The sequence below is a fragment of the Aedes aegypti genome, chromosome 2 (assembly GCF_002204515.2).
Source record: "Aedes aegypti strain LVP_AGWG chromosome 2, AaegL5.0 Primary Assembly, whole genome shotgun sequence".
In the NCBI taxonomy this organism is placed as follows: domain Eukaryota; kingdom Metazoa; phylum Arthropoda; class Insecta; order Diptera; family Culicidae; genus Aedes; species Aedes aegypti.
The window spans coordinates 140831712-140851701 of record NC_035108.1 but is presented as its reverse complement, the minus strand read 5'-3'; the positions used below and the strand labels follow the sequence as shown (position 1 = coordinate 140851701).

Sequence of the window (19990 nt, the reverse complement as noted above, 5' to 3'; positions counted from 1 at the left end):
CCGACCACTTTTTTACGACCGAAATTCAGATTAACGACCGTTTTTATAAATGATTATTATCTTAAAAAGTATTCAAAATAGAACATCATGATGTTCAGCAAAGTTGTTCAGTAGTTCAAGGGCTAACATATGGTGGTCATTCAATAGCGGAATTCTGCCACTAGGCGGCGCTAGTGAGCATAGAACTTTTGTTTTGCGGATAGCTCACGATCCTGACCACTTAGAGAGATGGCGTCTTCGGCAAAGTTGTTCAGTAGCTCAAGGACTATCATTATTCAAGCCAAGAGATTCGAGATTTGGCCACCAGGCGGCGCTAGTGAGCATAGATTTTTTGTTTTCCGGATAGCTCAGGATCCTGACCATTGAAAGATGGCGTCTTCGGCAAAGTTGTTCAGTAGCTCAAGGACTATCATTATAAACGCGCCGCCTCTAGTGAGCATTGAATTTTTGATTTCCCGATAGCTCAGGATCCTGACCACTTAGAGGGATGGCGTCATCGACAAAATTGTTCAGTACCTCAAGCGCTATCATTATTAAGGCTATGAGGTTCAAAATTTTGCCACCAAGCGGCGCTAGTGAGCATGAAACATTTGTTTTGCGGATATCTCAGGATCGTGGCCACTTAGAAAGATGGCGTCTTCGGCAAAGTTGTTCAGTAGCTCAAGGGCTATCATTATAAAAGTTATGAGATTCGAAATTTAGCCACCAGGCGGCGCTAGTGAGCATAGATTTTTTGTTTTCCGGATAGCTTAGGATCCTGGCCACTTAGTAAGGTGGCGTCTTCGGCAAAGTTGTTCAGTAGCTTAAGGACTATCATTATTCTAGCCAAGAGATTCGAAATTTTGCCCCCAGATGGCGTTAGTGAGCATAGAATGTATGTTTCCGGATAGCTTCGGATCCCGATCACTTAAAAAGATGGCGTCTTCGGCAGAGTTGTTCAGCTCAAGGGCTATCATTATAAAAGTTATGAGATTCGAAATTTTGCCACCTGGCGGCGCTAGTGAGCATAGAATTTTTGTTTTGCGGATAGCTCAGGATCCTGGCCACTTAGAAAGATGGCGTCTTCGGCAAAGTTGTTCAGTAGCTTAAGGACTATCATTATTCTAGCCAAGAGATTCGAAATTTTGCCCCTAGATGGCGTTAGTGAGCATAGAATGTATGTTTCCGGATAGCTTCGGATCCCGACCACTTAAAAAGATGGCGTCTTCGGCAGAGTTGTTCAGTAGCTCAAGGACTATCACTATAAAAGCTTAGAGATTTGAAAAATTCTACTACCAGGCGGCGCTAGTGAGCACATAATTTTTGTTTTCCGGATAGCCCTGGATTATGACTATTCAGAAAGGTGGCGCCTTCGGCAAAGTTGTTCAGTAGCTTAAGCGCTATCATTATAAAAGCTATGATATTCAAAATTCTGCCACCAGGCCTCGCTAGTGAGCATAGAATTTTAGTTTTGCGGATAGCTCTTGATTATGACTATTCAAAAAGGTGGCGTCTTGGGCAAAGTTGTTCATCCGCTCAAGGACTATCATTGTAAATGCTATGAGATTCAAAATTTTGCCACCAGGCGGCACTAGTGAGCATGAAACTTTTATTTGGCTATTTTGCTTATTAACTGAACAACTTTACCCAAGACGCCATCTCTCCAAATGGTCAGGATCCTGAGCTATCCGGAAAACAAAAATTCTATGCTCACTTGCGCCGTCTGGTGGCAAAATCTCGAATCTCTTGGCTCTTATAATCATTATTATCTTATATAAGTGGTCAGGATCCTGAGCTATCCGCAAAACAAAAATTCTATGCTCACTAGCGCCGCCTGGTGGCAAAATTTCGAATCTCATAACTTTTATAATGATAGCGCTTGAGCTACTGAACAACTTTGCCGAAGACGCCGTCTCTCTAAGTGGCCAGTATCCTGAGCTATCCGCAAAACTAAAATTCTATGCTCACTAGCGCCGCCTGGTGGCAAAATTTCGAATCTCATAGCTTTTATAATGATAGCGCTTGAGCTACTGAACAACTTTGCCGAAGACGCCATCTTTCTAAGTGGTCAGGATCTTGAGCTATCCGCAAAACAAAAATTCTATGCTCACTAGCGCCGCCTGGTGGCAAAACTTCGAATCTCATAACTTTTATAATGATAGCGCTTGAGCTACTGAACAACTTTGCCGAAGACGCCATCTTTTTAAGTGGCCAGGATCCTGAGCTATCCGGAAAACAAACATTCTATGCTCACTTGCACCGCCTGGTGGCAAAATTTCGAATCTCATAACTTCTATAATGATAGCGCTTGAGCTACTGAACAACTTTGCCAAAGACGCTATCTTTCTAAATGGTCAGGATCCTGAGCTATCCGGCAATCAAATAATCTATGCTCACTAGCGCCGCTTGGTGGCCAATTCTCGAATCTCTTGGCTAGAATAATGATAGTCCTTGAGCTATTGAACAACTTTGCCGCAGGCGCCATCTTTCTCAGTGGCTAGGATCCTGAGATAACCGCAAAACAAAAGTTTCATGCTCACTACCGCCGCCTGGTGGCAAAATTTTTAATCTCATAGCGTTTATAATGATAGTCCTTGAGCTACTGAACAACTTTTCCGAAGGCGCCATCTTTCTAAGTGGCTAGGATCCTAAGATAACCGCAAAACAAAAGTTTAATGCTCACTAGCGCCGCCTGGTGGCGAAATTTTGCATCTCATAGATTTTATAATGATAGTCCTTAAGCTACTGAACAACTTTGCCGAAGGCGCCATCTTTCTAAGTGGCCAGGATCCTGAGATATCCGCAAAACAAAAGTTTCATGCTCACTAGCGCCGCCTGGTGGCAAAATTTTGAATCTCATAGCTTTAATAATGATAGTCCTTGAGCTACTAAACAACTTTGCCGAAGACGCCATCTTTCTAAGTGGTCAGGATCCTAAGCTATCCGGAAAACAAAAATTCTATGCTCACTAGCACCGCCTGGTGGCAAAATCTCGAATCTCTTCGCTAGAATAATGATAGTCCTTGAGCTATTGAACAACTTTGTCGAAGACGCCATCTTTCTAAGTGGTCAGGATCCTGAGATATCCGCAAAACAATAGTTGCATGCACACTTGTACTGCCTGGTATTGCAATTTCACTTAAGCAGTGTTGCCAGCTAAGAAAAAAATTTTGAATCCTTCATGAAAAACTGTATTAAAGTTGAAGAGTATTGCTATGTTGCTAAGCATTATATTTTTCTGTTCCGCTCAGGTTTGATGGTTTTAATCTTTACTTTATTCTTTTTGAACAGTGTTGCCAGCCACATGAACATTTGTGATTCAACCGACTGTATGGCACGCAACACTTCCTTCAACTTTGGGGAACATTCGGTATCGTTATGTTTAATTTTTTTTTGGTATTTGCATATCACACCCCCTTAAAATTGGCTCTTTTGATAACAATCGAGCAGTGTTGCCATCTATTACCAAAATATGAAAACTTGAACGGCCATTTTGGAAAGTTCTCAACCCATGCTTCAACTTTGCCGAATATGTCAAATCAATATTTCCGCATCTAGACGTTGCATTTTTCAAAAACATAATTATAACCCTGATTTTTTTTACGACCGATTATTTTTACGACCCCCCGATAACGGTCGTAAAAAGAGGTTGGGGTGTAGTAAAGTAAAAGCTGTGGTAATAGGTTTGACACATGGACGTTTGGCATACGGAGAAATGGCATATGTGCGCTTGGCCAAATAGAAGTTTGGCATAAATATGTCTGGCTAAATCGATGTTTAACCTTCCAGTCGTCACGCGGTTTGCCAACGTCAAAACCACCACGCTGCTGTTGTGAACGAAAAGCGAGCTTTTTCACTAGTGATGTACAAAATACAACAGCGCGACGACTGAAGTGCAAACCAAATGAGTGTCTTTGCGTAATAATGCGAAAGAACTCAAAAGAAGACAAAAACAATATGATTCAAATATTATTCAGCTAAGTGCTAATAATATTTTTACGGTATCAATAGTCGAGCTTTTGTAATTTGTACAACACAGGAAAAAACATATATTTGCTCATATAGCATTAGCACAATGCGTTTGGCGATGTTGAACTGTCAATCAATGATATGGTTAACAGTATAACTGAAAAGAATAACTTATTGCTTAAAGAAAGATAAATTCTCGCTGAACATTACTAAAGAAGTTATGTACAAATGAGAGATTCTCTACTCTCTCGCTCTCTTTAGATTATAACAGTGGAATACTGAAGCTTTTTGGAAGTTTTTCACTATAGATCGAAAGGCAATTTCCTTGACTAGCGTTTCATACAAAAAAAAAAACGCAACAGAAAAGGTTGTGACTCAGTTATTGATTAAAGAGAAAGTGAACAAAGAGAGCCTCTCAATGTTAGATAGGTCCTTTTGAAACGTTGCGCGAGAATTCGGCTGAACGTTTGTTAGGCCAAACATCTTTGTTTCAAACATCTGTATGCCAAACTTCCGTTTTCCACCACCCAAATCTGTGAACTATGAAGGAAGGAAAACACAAGTTGGTTTCAAATGCTATGTTAAACAGGACAATGTTTAGTTCCGTTGGTGCTACGTAGCACAATATATACATTTATGGAGATGCATATGACAATTAACGATAACAAATCAACAAAACGCGGTTGATCGTTGATCAATTTTAACAAATCTGCTATGTAACGACTTATTACACAACTCAAAAAGTTTGACTAAGCTGGCGGTTATATTCTAAAAAGCCATTAAAATTTGTTTCTTTTGAAATTAAACCTAAACTCTTCCTTATGTGTGTTTCTGAGAAATTCTTTCTTCGTCCCAAATAGGAGGGAGTCAGCATCTCTTTTTAGTGTTCTGTTAGAATCAACAGTTTTGAATTCAGAGCTTTCTCTACCAGTCTACCATTTTTACGTTTGTTTATCGTGTGGCGAGCACGAAGACAAGGTTAAGAACTACTTAAGAACCTTCATTAATTACTTAGGCATAATCAGTTTTTTAAGCAGAGAAAAGCTTAAAAAACCTTCAGGAGTTCATTAAGAACGCCAAGAACAGGAACTGTCTTCTTACTTTTTGTTCCGGAAAATCGAGAAAATTGTCAACGTGTATATAATGTTGACCGGCGGGCCACTCTCAGCATGATTTTATTGAACAGTTGCATGTTGAGGAAATATCTACAACTCCAAAATTGTTCTTTTTTACGTGAAATAAAGAAATCTCGTTTTTATTTGAAGAAGATCTCGTTATTATTTGAAGAAGAATAGTTTAGTTTCTGTTTAATCGTGAGTTTCAACATGCAGAGCAGGATTATAGAAGCACTTATTGCAACAATACAATAATTACCTTTGATCCTCTTGTGTGCCCCTAAACTAATATCAATGAATTTATTCCAACTATGAGTGTGCAATTAACATTTCTGAGGACATGAGTCTCGTCATTTTGTAAATATCATACAAATGCAAAAAGTATTGCACCATCTGTAAAAATCATCAGAAGAGCACCTAACATCGGATCACATTTTTCCTTTCCTATACTAACACATCATGATTTCCATCCCCCCGAACAGTTTGCTTCCAAACGCCCTAATAAGATTTTCTCCTGGATACAGATCGGCGGCTGCGCAAGCGAGAGGCGTAACAACCAACGCGTGACCTCTATGCAGATGGCAGACATGACTCCATCAAGAAATTCGATGAGCTCCATGGATCGCAAACAGGATGCTGCTGTGAGTATTCTAGCTTTTCGCTTGAAGCTAGATATAACTAACGCATGTTTGAATTTTCAGTTCTCGGGCTTCCGGAAGGTCATGCTGTTCTTCTACATACTCATCATCGTGGCGTTTGTGGTGGCTCTAGTAGTTATCACGGTGCTAGCTCCGATTGAAGACGCCGTCGAGAGTATAAAAAAGCAAATCATGAACTAAGTGCTCTGTTGTTCTAGAACAGAATCTACCAGGCGGAAACCAGTATACCTTTGATTGTTGATTACTTGTGCTAATTTACAGAGTACCGCCTTAAGAAGCGGATATGTCGCAATCGCTTGAAACGTGCGCACAGTGTCGATTTATCTGTACAATTCAAATCAACTTCTTGCAGAATTTTCGTGTAGATAAGTGTGTACAGTGCAGTAATTATTATCGTTTGTAGTACGCGCGGAACAATCAATGACAGTTTCGAAAAAGGGTACATCCCTGTTGTACAGTAAGTGGAGACGCGTTAGACAAAGTGTATTATTTGAGAGCAGTTAAGCAGTCAGAAATGTGCCATCTTGCAACGAGAGAAAAAAAATTGCAGGACACCCACCAATTATTCAGGGAATCAGTATTTACTGCGAGATGGGACATAGCTGGCGAATTTTTGATATTTAGATGTATTTGTTTCGTATTATTATGTATTTTAAATGATTCGTATGTTAGCGAAACTCAAGCCAGGCTACCTTATTGATAACATAAGCAACAAAGGAAAAAAAAAAACGTAAAATAACATGTCGTACTTAAATAAAACATTTCATGAATTAGGATCACTAGTATGTTAAGAACTAAAAGACAGTTTAAAATAAATGTTGCCATCCATCATATTATTGTTGTATGCTTTATTTATTTTCATTATACACTCAAAATAATCTACATGTCAAGACTACGTGAAAATTCATGTGGGTTCCTATAAAATGAAGTTTTCCTCAATTTACCTGTCAACGGTAGCAATCATCTAACCGTTGGTAAGGGTGAAATGAGACTACAGTAATATTTACTGTTGATGATCATCACTCCTACGTGAAAATCACGTACCCCACTTAGATTCATTTCGATAGCTAGTTCATTTTGTGTTGTGGTTTGATATTTGACATTTCATATCACGTTCATCGTTTGTTGTGCTCAAAATGGTGAAGATAAGGTCAGTTGTTCTGAAAGAAATTCTGATTTCAAAGTATGGATGCGAATCTTTTTTATGCAAAAAGCTAAATTACAAATCAAATCAGCATCAGATTTTTAGCCCGAAGAGTTTTTGCGACACTTGATTGATTTTTCCATTCTATCAAAAGCGTAAGTATTAAAATGTTTTTGTTTTGCACTGATTGTTTTATCGAATGTATCGACATTGTTTGATTCTGCAGGAGCATTGTGAAAATCTCTGTGAATCATCACTGGAGTACTAGCATCCACACTGAAATTGCAAAATCTGCACTAGAAACCCATGGTCCGCACTGTAATTCAAGGATCTACACCAGAAACTCAAATTCCTCACTGGTATGCAAGGAGTCTCCGGATCCGCACTGAATTCCAAGGATCCACATTGGAAACCCAAAATCCGTACTGATAACCAAATACCCACATTGGAAACCAAGGACTCATGTGTCATTCTCAGGATTCAAACTGAAATCACAAGGTCCACACTGGAATCTCAGGTTTCACACTGGAATATAAAGGTGACTGGTGACAACCCACGTCAAAATCCCAGGATCCAAACTGGAATACCAGGATTCACACTGGTAGTCCAATACCCATACTGGATTCTGGGATCTAGAAATTCACAAGATCCAAACGGACACACTACGATTCGAACAACAGTACCAGGATGCACAGAAAATACAGCAAACCCAGTGGAATCCTAATATCTACATTAGAAGCCCGAGATTCATAATGCAATAACACAATCTACAGTAGAATCCAAAGATCCAGACTGAAACCCTAGGATCTAGGCTTAAACACCACGATCCGCATTGTAATCCCGGGATCCACTTTGAATTCCCAGCATTCACACTGAAACCCTAGGATCCACACTGATTTCCCAGCACTCACACTGGATTCCCAAAATGCACATTGGATTCCAAAAAACCGAACTGGATTTTAGGTTCCATTCTACACTCGATCAGGAATTTCTTATTTGGTAATTAACTGTAATTAACTGTATTCATAAAAGTAACTGATCGCAAAATAGATCACTGGGCATTAATAGGTTAATAGAAGAACAATTGGTAGCAGAAGCTTGGAGTTATTTCTAGTCCAATAATTTCTGTTTAACTTATCTCTAATGGACTATGTACCTGCTTTGTTCTTGTCCCCAGTTGATCAGCAGAAGTTTTCTCATTTCAATTTGTATGGAGAAAGGCATCCAACTTCAAACTGCTCGTAAATGAAAGCATAAATTGAAAACATATGTGGCAGGCGTGATTGTCATTATCATCACTTACAACCGGTACCAAATATTTTTTCGAAAAAAGTTCCTAATTTTAAGAAATATTTCGTTCGATGCATTTCACCATACACATATTTTTCGCGTTACCTATTAGCGATATTTTTCATGCATAGACACTAGTGCATGTGCGTTACTATGCGGTGAGTAGCGAATCAGGCCATGCATGTAACCTATTTAGTCACAACCTAGGTTTGAGCATTTGCCTGGGTCCAGTTTAACGCAAAACTAGCAGCAATTTTCACTTCAGCTCATTCAGAAAACGTTTATTTTAAGTTAGAAGATATTTTCCTTGTTACTTTGTTAAATGTCAAAAATGTATTTGTTAATTTTTTGATATGTTCAAATACAGGAGATCAGAAGTCTTAGTAAAATCAACCCAAACAAATGTTGATTTGCATACTGTGTTAAATAAAATCATATTTTTTCGACAAAATATGGCCATTGGAAGCCTTTCCGGCTATTTTAAATACATATTTTCAATTTAATTCCAGTTTAAGAACTATGTTTTTGGTTCCAAAATACCGTTTTTATTATTAGAAAACACCCATTATATGATACATCAAATAACACTGCTTCAACAATTTGGAACTTATAAAATTGGAGTCGTTTTGAGTTCTGTTAAGTAACTCCGGTATTTAGTTCCGGAATACAAATAGTTTCAAGAAAGAGTTATCTTGTGGCACAAAAATGCAAATTTGAAAAAAACTAAACTGTCATTTTGCATGGATGACTTCATGACGTTTTTCAACAGCCTACTTGATAGCAAGACGAAGTTTACCGAGGCCACTAGTATAAAATACAACTGTTTCGTAAAGGTAAATCTCAAGAAAACATTTAAAACAGCATACTTTGCATTATTTAGTAATTACGAGTTGTGTGAACCTAATTTTAATCAGAAAACTGGATAGATTTGGATATAAATCTTGAAAGGATTCTGTTGCGAATATTTATCCTGGAAGGATTCTGATGAGAATCCTGGGACGATTCTGATAAGATTTTTGGAACGATTCTGATGAGAATTCTGCATCGATGCTGATGAAATCCTGAAAGGATTAAGATGAAAACTTGGAAAAAAATCTGATGATAATCCTGGGAAGATTTATGATTTTCTCTGCGTTTTTTTTTATAAGAAGTGCTTCGTGAGGGAAAATGTCTGAAAACCCCCACTGCCTTCAACAAATTTAAGTAAGCGACATTACTTCACTTTACTCCGTATAATGTAGGAACCGGTTGGAATTTAGAAAAGTTGTAATTTTTTATCGAACTTTTGCATAGCGCGAAACAAAAAAATTGTGATGGCATCGCTAGGCCTATCATAAGGATGCTTTGAGGTGTATTAGGTTTTGCAAAAATCAGCGGACTCAAAGTTCGAACCATAATTATCTCATGGAAAAACTTTCAAATCCCCTTAAATCTACATTTGTATTAATTTCATGTTTTACCAAAGTATGCGTAACGTTTTGCAATCTATACTTATTGTCTGGCAAAAGACATATCTGTTTTAGTCAGCGATCTATTCCCTTACTAGTTTCGAACAGGTACCCTTCCAGTACGTTAGAAGATCATTGCATGGGCCCAGATAGCCGTAGCGGTAAACGCGCAGCTATTCAGCATGACTATGCTGAGGGTCGTGGGTTCAAATCCCGCTGGTCAAGGATCTTTTCGTATAGGAAATTTTCTCGATTCCCAGGGCATAGAAGTATCTTCGTACCTGCCACACGATATACACATGCAAAAATGGTCAATCGGCAAAGAAAGCTCTCAGTTAATAACTGTGGAAGTGCTCATAAGAACACTTATCTGAGAAGCAGGCTCTGTTCCAGTTGGGACGTAAAGCCAGAAAAAAGAAGAAGATCATTGAAGACAATATTTCTCAGAAAATTTGTAGTCAATACGTTGAAAGACCAATGATCGGTTATTATTTATTCTCAAATTTTATAATTCTTCTGAAAATATTGATTCAATCAACTAAAGTCTAACTTTCGGCCCAACTTATTCTAAGTGCTGATGATTTTCAGAATCACGAAGGTCTTATTATTTTATCCATCACTGTATATGTAGTTTTGCTGAATGAGATGCGTCCTACCTTTGTTACTCTGTCCTTGATGGAGCAAGGTCCCTCCATCCCATATGTTGGCGAAAATCTTACTTCCTGACCACAACTGTGCAATGTGCAAAACGACGACTGACAACTTTGAACTAATGTTGCGCTCGACTGCAAGCCAGCCAGATAAAGTTAGTTGCTTTAAAGCATTACGTACGTTTGTCAAGCATCCCGATTAGAGGTTTATGCCTGATAAAATACAAAATTACAGCATAAGGTGGGGCGAAAGTGTAACCTTAGTGGAATATTCAATGTTTCTAAAAAAAATACAGCAGTTGAAAAGAAACAAATATCACAAAGCTAAAATTTAACACATTGGCTACAATGTTGCTAGTGTCAAAATATTAACTCATTTTTAGTTAAAGCAGTTTTATAATAGATAGCCTTAAATGAACTTTGGTCCCATCAGTGGTGCAAGAGTTCGGTACTAATGTGGGGCTAAAGTACACTGACTAAAACACAAAATATTGATATTTTATGACATAAATGCTTCATATATACCTTGATATAATGTTTGCATAAAAATACACACTAAATTTCAATCAGAAGTTTGCCCAAAATGAACCATGTAATGAAAGATTGATCGAAAATTATAACTAATTCGTCAAAAAAAAAAAAACAACAAATAGTGATAACTTTTCCAAACCGTTATCAATTTCTATAATATTTGGAGTGGAAGTCTCTTACTTGAATAGCATTTGAACAACTATTCTAGCACCTATAGCTCAGCCTAAAACCGATGACAAATGCTAAACTTTGGTATCAACGCGCTCGAGAAGACACAAAAACGCGCTTATTTAGCAAATTGGGAGTCAAAAGTTCGAATATGCAGCACCAAGTCTTGCTAACGTGTGACTTTTCCGAAAATTTTACGTTAAATATATGTCAAGTTTTTTGTCCTTTTTACCAAAACTATCTATGGCAAATGTGTCCTTTCAAATATTTTGTTTCAGTGATTAGTGGTTAGTTTAACCTGCCATATTGGTTGGAAATACTCCTCTACTCGGGATCGTGGTAGATACCGGGACTGGAGGCTGTTCAACTTTTTGCATAGACCGGGAATTGTTCATGGGAAACAATTCCATACTGAAGGGGAAACTCTGCAGGCCATCACCGCGTATGAACTGACGCTTACTTACACGCCCCATCAGTGAATGGTCCTTGGGATAAGGCAGCTTCATTATGTACCACTCCCTATGGCCAGACTCACGCCAACGTTGTTCGGTGTGTCGGGTCGGGTGAGGTGAGTTGAAGCACCGGAAAAGTGGAAAAGTTACAAATAAAGATAAATATGGTGGAAAGTCTTTTGGAGGGGAAATTAACCTGTTTGTGCCATTTCGTGCTGAATGAGGGTATGTACCTCCATACTATATGGAAACCAGCAACTAATGAATGGCGGTCCCAAGGTGCTGTCCACACAAGGGCGTTGAAATATGGTGCCAAAGTGGCGTTTTGGGGAAACGATCTTCATTTCACTGAAATTTCGGTTAAGCGATGTGAGGGCGTTAACGAATGTCAGAAAATACGGGGCTAGGTGTTGCGGTTGATTGGCAGGAAGCTTCTATTGTTATGTTGAAGTGGACATCATATGTTATATCATTGATGATGTCTTCTAGACACTTTTATCACTAGCAAGAATTGATATGAATTTGTGGTATTATTTTTGCTCAATTTGTTCACAACGCAGATGAAGAGAAAGTATTGTGTTTATTCGATACAATTTACCGAAACTCAAACTACAAGTGAACATGAATATGAGCTATGGAGATTCAGAGGTATAATGCAACGTCCAGTTATTACGAAACGCTAAAATTTAATATATTTACCTCTTCTCCTCCGTAACGCGTCTTGCATGAAAAATTTCAAATGTTTGTATGAGCTGTTACGCTTGAGCCTACTCTCCGTCCCCCTAGAGCATTTGTGGGCGGCGCCTTATCGGCCTCTAGTACAATTTATATCACATTTACATTTCTCCCTTTTTTCCTTGATAAGCAGTTACCGACACCATGATTGACATAGATTTAGTCAATTTAGATTATATCTTCTTCTTGGAATTACATCCCCACTGGGACAGAACCTGCTTTTGAACTTGCTGTTCTTTTTAAGCACTTCCAAAGTTATTAACTGACAGGTTTCTCCACCAAATTTGTCATTTTCGCATTCGTGTATCGTGTGGATAGAGATAGGGTGGGATAAAAGTTAGACCTTAGTGGAATGAGCACTTATTCTAGTAATTATACAACAGTTGAAAAGAAACAAATACAATACAAAGAACTCTCAACATATTGGCTTCAATTTTACTTGTCAAACTTGTGTAAAACATATACAGTTTTAAAATTTATGGTCTTAAACAAAATTTTTGTCCCACCAGTAGCAAGAGTTTAAATCTAGTGTGGGACTTATAAACAAAATATCGAAACTTCTATAACAGGAATACACTTAATCAGTCATGAACTTTAGGGCAACTTCACCGGTGGTCCAAATCACTGGTGTGGTCCAAATTTGTGGACCAAGTTATAAATTGGAGCTTGCACCGGTATTGCAAATAATGTTCCAATTTTATTTTATACCAGATAAGTAAATCTTATTTTAGGAACAGACTAACTGCCTGATTCATTTTTGGTCGGATTTGGACCAAGATTGAAGCTGGTCCGAAACTAGTTTGACACATGTTTGTTTAACAGTTTGGATTTTTTCGCTGAAACTGACATCATCTCTAGTTCCTACTCATTTCAGGTAAGTAAAAACATGAATAATATTCCATCGCTGCTATTTTTTAAACAATATTTTTTCCTCAACCGGCGATTCCTCCGGCAATTCATTCGGCTATCCCCTCAGGAACTCAAACAGGACACCTCCAGGTATCATCAGTTATATCTCCGGGAAATCTTTTAGGAATTTTTCCAAGGATTCCACCACGAATTTCTACGGGAATATATTTGAAAATATATTTTCACAACGAAGTCCGCCTACAAATATCATTAGGAGCTCTTCCAGGAGTTCTACTGAAGTTGCTTCGATGTGTCCAACAGAATTTCCACCAAGAACTCCTCTGGAGATTTCTTTCAAGAAATAATCCGGAGATTTGCTCCAGGAATTCCTTCGGGTATGTATTTCCTCCTGAAACTTTTCTCTGTGGATATCGCCTAGAAGTAGGATTTTCTCCAAAAATTTCTCTGGGGATTAACACCGGGATTTTTTTTTTCTGGAGGTTTCATTCAAGGATTCCTCCGGGGATTTTTCTCGGACATTTTCTCTAGGAATTTTTCCAAGAACTATTCCTGGGATTTCCTCATGGAATTTCGTCCAGGAATTCCTCTGGGGATTTCGTCTAGAAATTCATTAAGATGTTCCTCCGAGGATTTTCTCCAGAAATTCCTTCGGAGACTTTTTCATATAATTTATCCGAAGATTTCTTCCAGGAATTTCTCTGGGGATTTGTACCAGGAATTCCTCCATAGATTTTCTCCAGGAATTTCTTCGGGGATATCCCCCAAGTTCACAGGAGTTTCTACAGAAATGATTTTGAGGATTTTTCCAGAGAGTTTATCTGAAGATTTCCTCCAAGAATTTCTCTTGGGATTTAAATCAGGAACTTCTCTGGGGATTTTCTTCAGGAATAGATCCGCGGTTTTCCTCAAGAAGCACCTCCGAGGATTTCCTTCCGAAACTCCTACTGGGATTTCCTCCAGGAATTCTTCCGGGAATTCAATCCAGTAATTCCTCCGAGAAAATCCTCCTGTTGCCGACTTGGGAATCACTGTCGAAGACCCTCCGACTGTGCAACAACGATTGACGCATCGTTCTCCCTAACGGCGATCGACCTAGATAGGGGGATTTTTTTTATTTCCGTACAAAGTGGGCCGAAGGGTCTCAGGTTTTCATGAAACTTTTTCCACAGGCAGGGCTCATCAATATATGAATAAAAAAAATTGAGAAAAATTCAGGGTCGCTTATTTTCCCGGAAAACTCAGTTGGATTTTTTTTGCTTTCCTCTGACACTACTAACTTTGAAAAATCATAACTCAAGAAAGAAGCATCGTAGAAACAAAGTTTTTTTTTATGAAAATGAAAGCAAATTTTCTCAGGAATAGAAAAAATATTAACTGGAAACAGTTTTCCACAAAATTTTCCACCGTTGAGAAAATTTGTAAAAAAAATGTTCCAATTAGTGGAAAACTTTCAAAAATATATTTTTGAGAAAGTAACTTCATAAGCTGAAATTTTTGATGCGTTCTTTTTTTCATTTTTGAGTTATGGCCAATATTGTGGAAAATGACCATATAAGCCTTTTCTTTGAAAACCCATATTTCAATCGAAGCATCGGAAAAACGAAGATTTTTTATCAAAGCAATTGCAAATTTTCTAAAACATCTGAAAAAAGATATGGGATTGGGAGTACCTTATTGCCATATTGTCTACCCATTGATTAAACTGTCAATTTTGTAGTTACATAACAGGTAGCAGGAAAAAATGCCTACATTATGATTGAAGAAATCTTTGTTTCTATGCTGTTTTGTTCTTAAGTACTTTGGTTTATAAACTTATAAATTTGAAAATAAGCCTTATAAACTTATAAATGTATAACTTTGTAAACAGATCATCTTGGCAATATTTGATCATGTTTTAGGAACAAAAAATGAGCGTATTTAAAAATGTTTAGAATTGGATCTTATTGATCGCTCTTTTCAAATATACTTTGTGTGTAAGCTGGAATAGCTTATCGGGTTATCATTATTTATTTTCCTTAACGGTGAAAAATGCCCTGGGAAACTTATTGCATTTCAAAAAAATCTCAAAGTTTTGAGAAAATTTGTTTCCGATTTGACAAAAAAAAATGTTTCTGTGACGTTTTTATCTTCAGTTATGATTTTCGAACAAAAAGTCTTGTACGAGAAATCTGGGCATTTTTCACAAAACTATGACCAAACGCAGGAATTAAAAAGTAGTACATCTTAAAAATTTCAGTGATTGAAATTTATAAAATTCAGTTCTCAAAAATATTTCTTTGAAAATCTTACACGAGTTGGAACATAGTTTTCCCAGCTTTTCTTTACGAATTTTCTCAACGGTGGAAAATTTTGTGGAAAACTTTTTCTAGTTAACATTTTTTCTATTCCTTAAAAAATTTGCTTTCATTTTCATAAAAAAAAAACTTTGTTTCTTCGATGCTTCTTTCTTGAGCTATGATTTTTCAAAGAAAAGACTCAAAATGGTACATTTGCACTTTTTTTTACAAAATTGGTCATAACTCAAAAACAAAAAAAATACCATTTTAAAAATTTCAGCGATTTAAGCTTATGAAATTACCTTCTCAAAAATATTTTTTTGAAAATTTTCCACGAGTTGGAGCATAGTTTTTCCGGCTTTTCTTTACGAATTTTCTCAACGGTGGAAAATTGTGGAAAGCTTTTTCCAGTTAATATTTTTTTTATTCCTTAGAAAATGTGCTCTCATTTTCATACAAAAAACTTTGTTTCTATGATGCTTCGTTCTTGAGTTATGATTTTTCAAAGTTAGTAGTGTAAGGGGAAAACCAAAAAATTCCAACTAAGTTTTCCGGGAAAATAGGCGACCCTGATTTTTTCTCATTTTTTTTTATTCATATATTGATGAGCCCTGCCTGTGGAAAAAGTTTCATGAAAATCTGAGACCTTTCGGCCCAAACCCGTACGGAAATAAAAAAAAAATCATCTTGGAATGAAGAAATCCTTTCGGGGATTTTCTCCAGAAATTGCTTCGGGGATTTTACAGAGAATTTATCCGAAGATTTTCTTTGGGAATTTCTCTGGGGACTTGCACCAGCATTTTTTCGATAAATGGGGGTTTCACTGTACTTACTTGATACTTGATGGGCTAGAATCCGCTACGTTGAATCTACGCAGAATGGATAATTCTTTTCCATAGGGCTCGGTCCTGAGAAAATCGCCGCCACATGCCATTTTCTTGTTTACCGCCGAGTATTGTTCGCAGCACTTTACGCTCAAAAATTCCAAACGCTTTCCGGTCGACCTCTTTTAACGTCCAGGATTCATGGCCGTATAGAGCAACCGGAAGGATTAGTGTCCTATAAGCGCGAACTTTGTTTTCGCCTGCAGGCTACGGGACTTAAGCTGGTTACGGAGCCCGTGAAAAGCCCTATTCGCAGCTGCAAGACGCCTTTTCATCTCGTGGGTAACATCGTTATCGCACGTACCAAGTATCAAGATACACAAATTCTTCCACTACTTCAATTTTTTCACCACCCAGCACCACTTCACTACCAACGTCACGATTTGAACCACGCTGTCTACCAGCGATCATGTACTTTGTTTTGCTGGTATGACGGTATGTCCAATCCTCGCTTTCTCGCTTTTGAAAGGCACAAATGCCTCTTCTACGGCTCGACGATCAATTCCGATTATTTCGATATCGTCCGAAAAACCCAGGAGCATATGCGACCGGGTGACGATAGTACCGCTTCTTTGCACACTTCTTCTTCTTCTTTCTGGCGTTACGTCCCAACTGGGACAAAGCCTACTTCTCAGATTAGTGTTCTTATGAGCACTTCCACAGTTATTAACTGAGAGCTTTCTTTGCCGATTGACCATTTTTGCATGTGTATATCGTGTGGCAGGTACGAAGATACTCTATGCCCTGGGAATCGAGAAAATTTCCCTTACAAAAAGATCCTCGACCAGCGGGATTCGAACCCACGACCCTCAGCATGGTCATGCTTAATAGCTGCGCGTTTACCGCTTCGGCTATCTAGGCCCCATAACACACCCGCTGCACACCCGCACACCCGCTCTCCTAATAGCTCCTTCGAGAGCAATGTTTAATAAAAGGTTCGAAAGCACATCTCCTTGCTTCAATCCATCTAAGGTTACGAAGGAGGTTGAAGTCTCATCCGCAACCCGCACACTTGATTTCGATCCATCCAACGTTGCACGAATCACTCTAATCAGTTTCGTCGGAAAACTGTGTTCTACCATTATCTGCCATAACTCATTTCTCTTTACTGAATCGTACGCCGCTCTATCAATGAACAGATTGTGAGTCTGCAAGTTGTATTCCCGGAACTTATAAAGGGTTTATTGCAAGGTAAACATTTGATCCGTCGTTGATCGGCCCTCACGAAAACCAGCTTGGTATTCGAAGACGAAGGACTCCTCCAGCGGTATTAACCTGTTGAACAGAACACGCGACATTATTTTGTACGCCGAATTGAGGAGCGTTATTCCTCGGTAATTGGCGCATTCCAACCTGTGCCCCTTCTTATACAGAGGGCAGATGAGGCCCTCCAGCAAGCTAGCAGGCAATTCTTCTTCCTCCCATATCCTCAACAGAGTACGCACTGCAAAAATTTGTGAATATTAAGCAGCACGCAATTTGGACATCGACGGAAAATTGTAGCAGGCATTTGAAAATTACATGCGTTAGCCAACAGCTGAAGCAAATAAGAACCATGTGTCAACCAATCAGGGCCTTTCCAACAATATTTCAGTAAAATCCGCTAGAAATTTACATGAATCTACCACAAAACACCCAACCACGCTCAATAATCACACGACCGAGAAAACGCTCCGCATTGTTGACTGCTCTTTCGATCACTTCTCGAGAGCTTCAGCGTGTAGCTGTCGCACCAGAGGTGGCGAGTTCAATACCCGTCAAGAACTTTTTTTTATATATTCTTCTAGTTTGGTAGTTAATTATAGCTCATTTTCAAACCAGCAGCAAGGTAATTTTAAGATCGCACATAAATATCTATCATATATGATGGAGTCCTTTTGTTACATTCAACTTGCTATAATGTTACAGGTTTCGTTCGTACTGTGCGGTGCAGTATTTCGTACAGCTGCTCACTACCGTGCTTGAAAAGTTCGGCCGGGCTGTGAAATGGTGAGCCGACAACTAGGAAGCAGCGTCCAACATAGCTCTGGTCCTCACAAGTCCCTACCTCACGCTTCCACGGGTCAAACGATGACAAAGACCGCCAGCTAAGGGTTGCGTACTTAGCTGGTAATACAGCCTGGACACTGTTGTCCTTCTGACATCAGCTAGAGTGAGGAGGTGCGTCTCGAGCGTCTATCCACCAAGGAGGTGCGACTCAAACAGCGTCTCTTCTGGCATCCAGCATCTAGGGTAAGAAATGCTGTATCACGTCAGCTACACCTACACAGTACGAACGAAGCCTGTAAAATTATAGCGAGTCGAATGTAACAAAAGGACTCCATCAAATATGATAAATATTAATGTGCAATCTTAATATTACATTGCTGCTGGTTTGTAAATAAGCTAACTACACGCTCGAGCTCTCTCGGCTGTTTCACCACTATAGTAAGTGATAGACGAAAGTTGAACACGTTCTGCGTAAAATGAGTGTATCACAGAATCGCTTCGACGGTTGGCGGTTTCATTGAGAAGTGATTGAAAGAGCAGTCAACAATGCGGAGCGTTCTCTCGGTCGCGTGATTGTTGAGCGTGGCTGATGGGTTTGTTTTGTGGCAGATTCATGTAAATTTCTAGCGGATTTAATTGAAATATAGTTGGAAGGACCCTGATTGGTTGACAGATGGTTATATTTGCTTCATCTGTTGGCTTACGCTTGTAATTTTCAAATGCCTGCCATAATTTTCCGTCAATGAGGGATTCCACGGAGGCATGCAAGTCGATTCTGATCGACCATTTCAAAAATATCTGAAACTTTGCACAGTTTTTCAGTTCCATCTAAATCGTCATTTTCCGATATCAAATCTTCAAGTTGAGTCACGACTAACTTTTCAAAAGGGTGTATGTGAAAATGGTTCAAAAATATTCAAAAAGCTGCATAGCAAAAACGGTTCGTTCGATTGTTAGACAACTAAAGAAACAAAGTTAGACAACTAAATAAAGATTCCAAAAAAAAAATACAAACAGTAAAAAAAAAAAATTTGCATTAAAAAACATCATTTTTGTCACAAAAACTCAAATATCTCAAAACCCTATCGGAATACCAACGTAATTTTTTGAGGGAAAACGGTCCATTATATTAGCTATCTACCATAAAAATTTGGTGATGGTAAGCCAATAAACGAAAAAGTTATAACATTTCAAATATTTCACAAATTTGACACTTAGTGATTTTTTTTTTTCATTGTTAATTTTTTTTAGGACCGCAGTTTGTTGCTGAATTTTTTGTTAAGGGTACCACATGAGGTTAATAAGTTGTTTTCATGATATTTTATTTAATTATTCATAACTATTATAGCATCTATTAGAAAATTAGACGCGATCCAGTGTTGTGATCTAAAGTCTTGATAGTGTCATATTTTTTATTGTACGTAACTGAAGAAAAATTCTCTCAATAGTGTTGAAACCTTTTGATAAAAGAAACCTATAAGAAATCTAATATTGAAGACAAAAGCTACAAAAAAAGTTTTCTATACAGGTATACGACTAGTTTACCTGCAAAAAGTTTACCTCGTAGAGAACAAGGCGGGTCTATACCCAGGTGATCTAGTATACGTAAAGCAGGTCGGTTTTCTCGGCGCTGGTTTTCTCCACAAAGTTAAAATCTGATTACACCTGGGTATAGACCCGCCTTGGTAGAGAATAGACTTTGTTAATCATATTTGGGAGAAAGCGAGTAACTTCAACAACATCAAAAACATGATAGGTACATACCATGAACATACTCACGAAAAAGCTAAAAATATACTACCACTATGGTTATAAAAGATTTAATTGTAAA

At 38.2% G+C, this 19990-nt stretch overlaps 1 protein-coding gene across 2 annotated transcripts in view; it reads left to right on the top strand.

Annotated features, from left to right (window-relative positions):
• The window catches only part of LOC5567851 (putative ferric-chelate reductase 1 homolog), a 151398-nt gene extending 144910 nt beyond the window's left edge, over positions 1–6488 (top strand). Inside the window, exons 8-9 of one of the 2 annotated variants that reach the window (XM_021842560.1) lie at positions 5570–5704; positions 5765–6488. In XM_021842560.1, the coding sequence (XP_021698252.1) occupies positions 5570–5704; positions 5765–5902 (273 nt within the window). In that variant the 3' untranslated portion in view covers positions 5903–6488. The remainder of the gene's footprint in view (positions 1–5569; positions 5705–5764) is intronic. The other variant, XM_021842561.1, reaches the window with a different exon arrangement.
• Positions 6489–19990: the final 13502 nt, after the last annotated feature.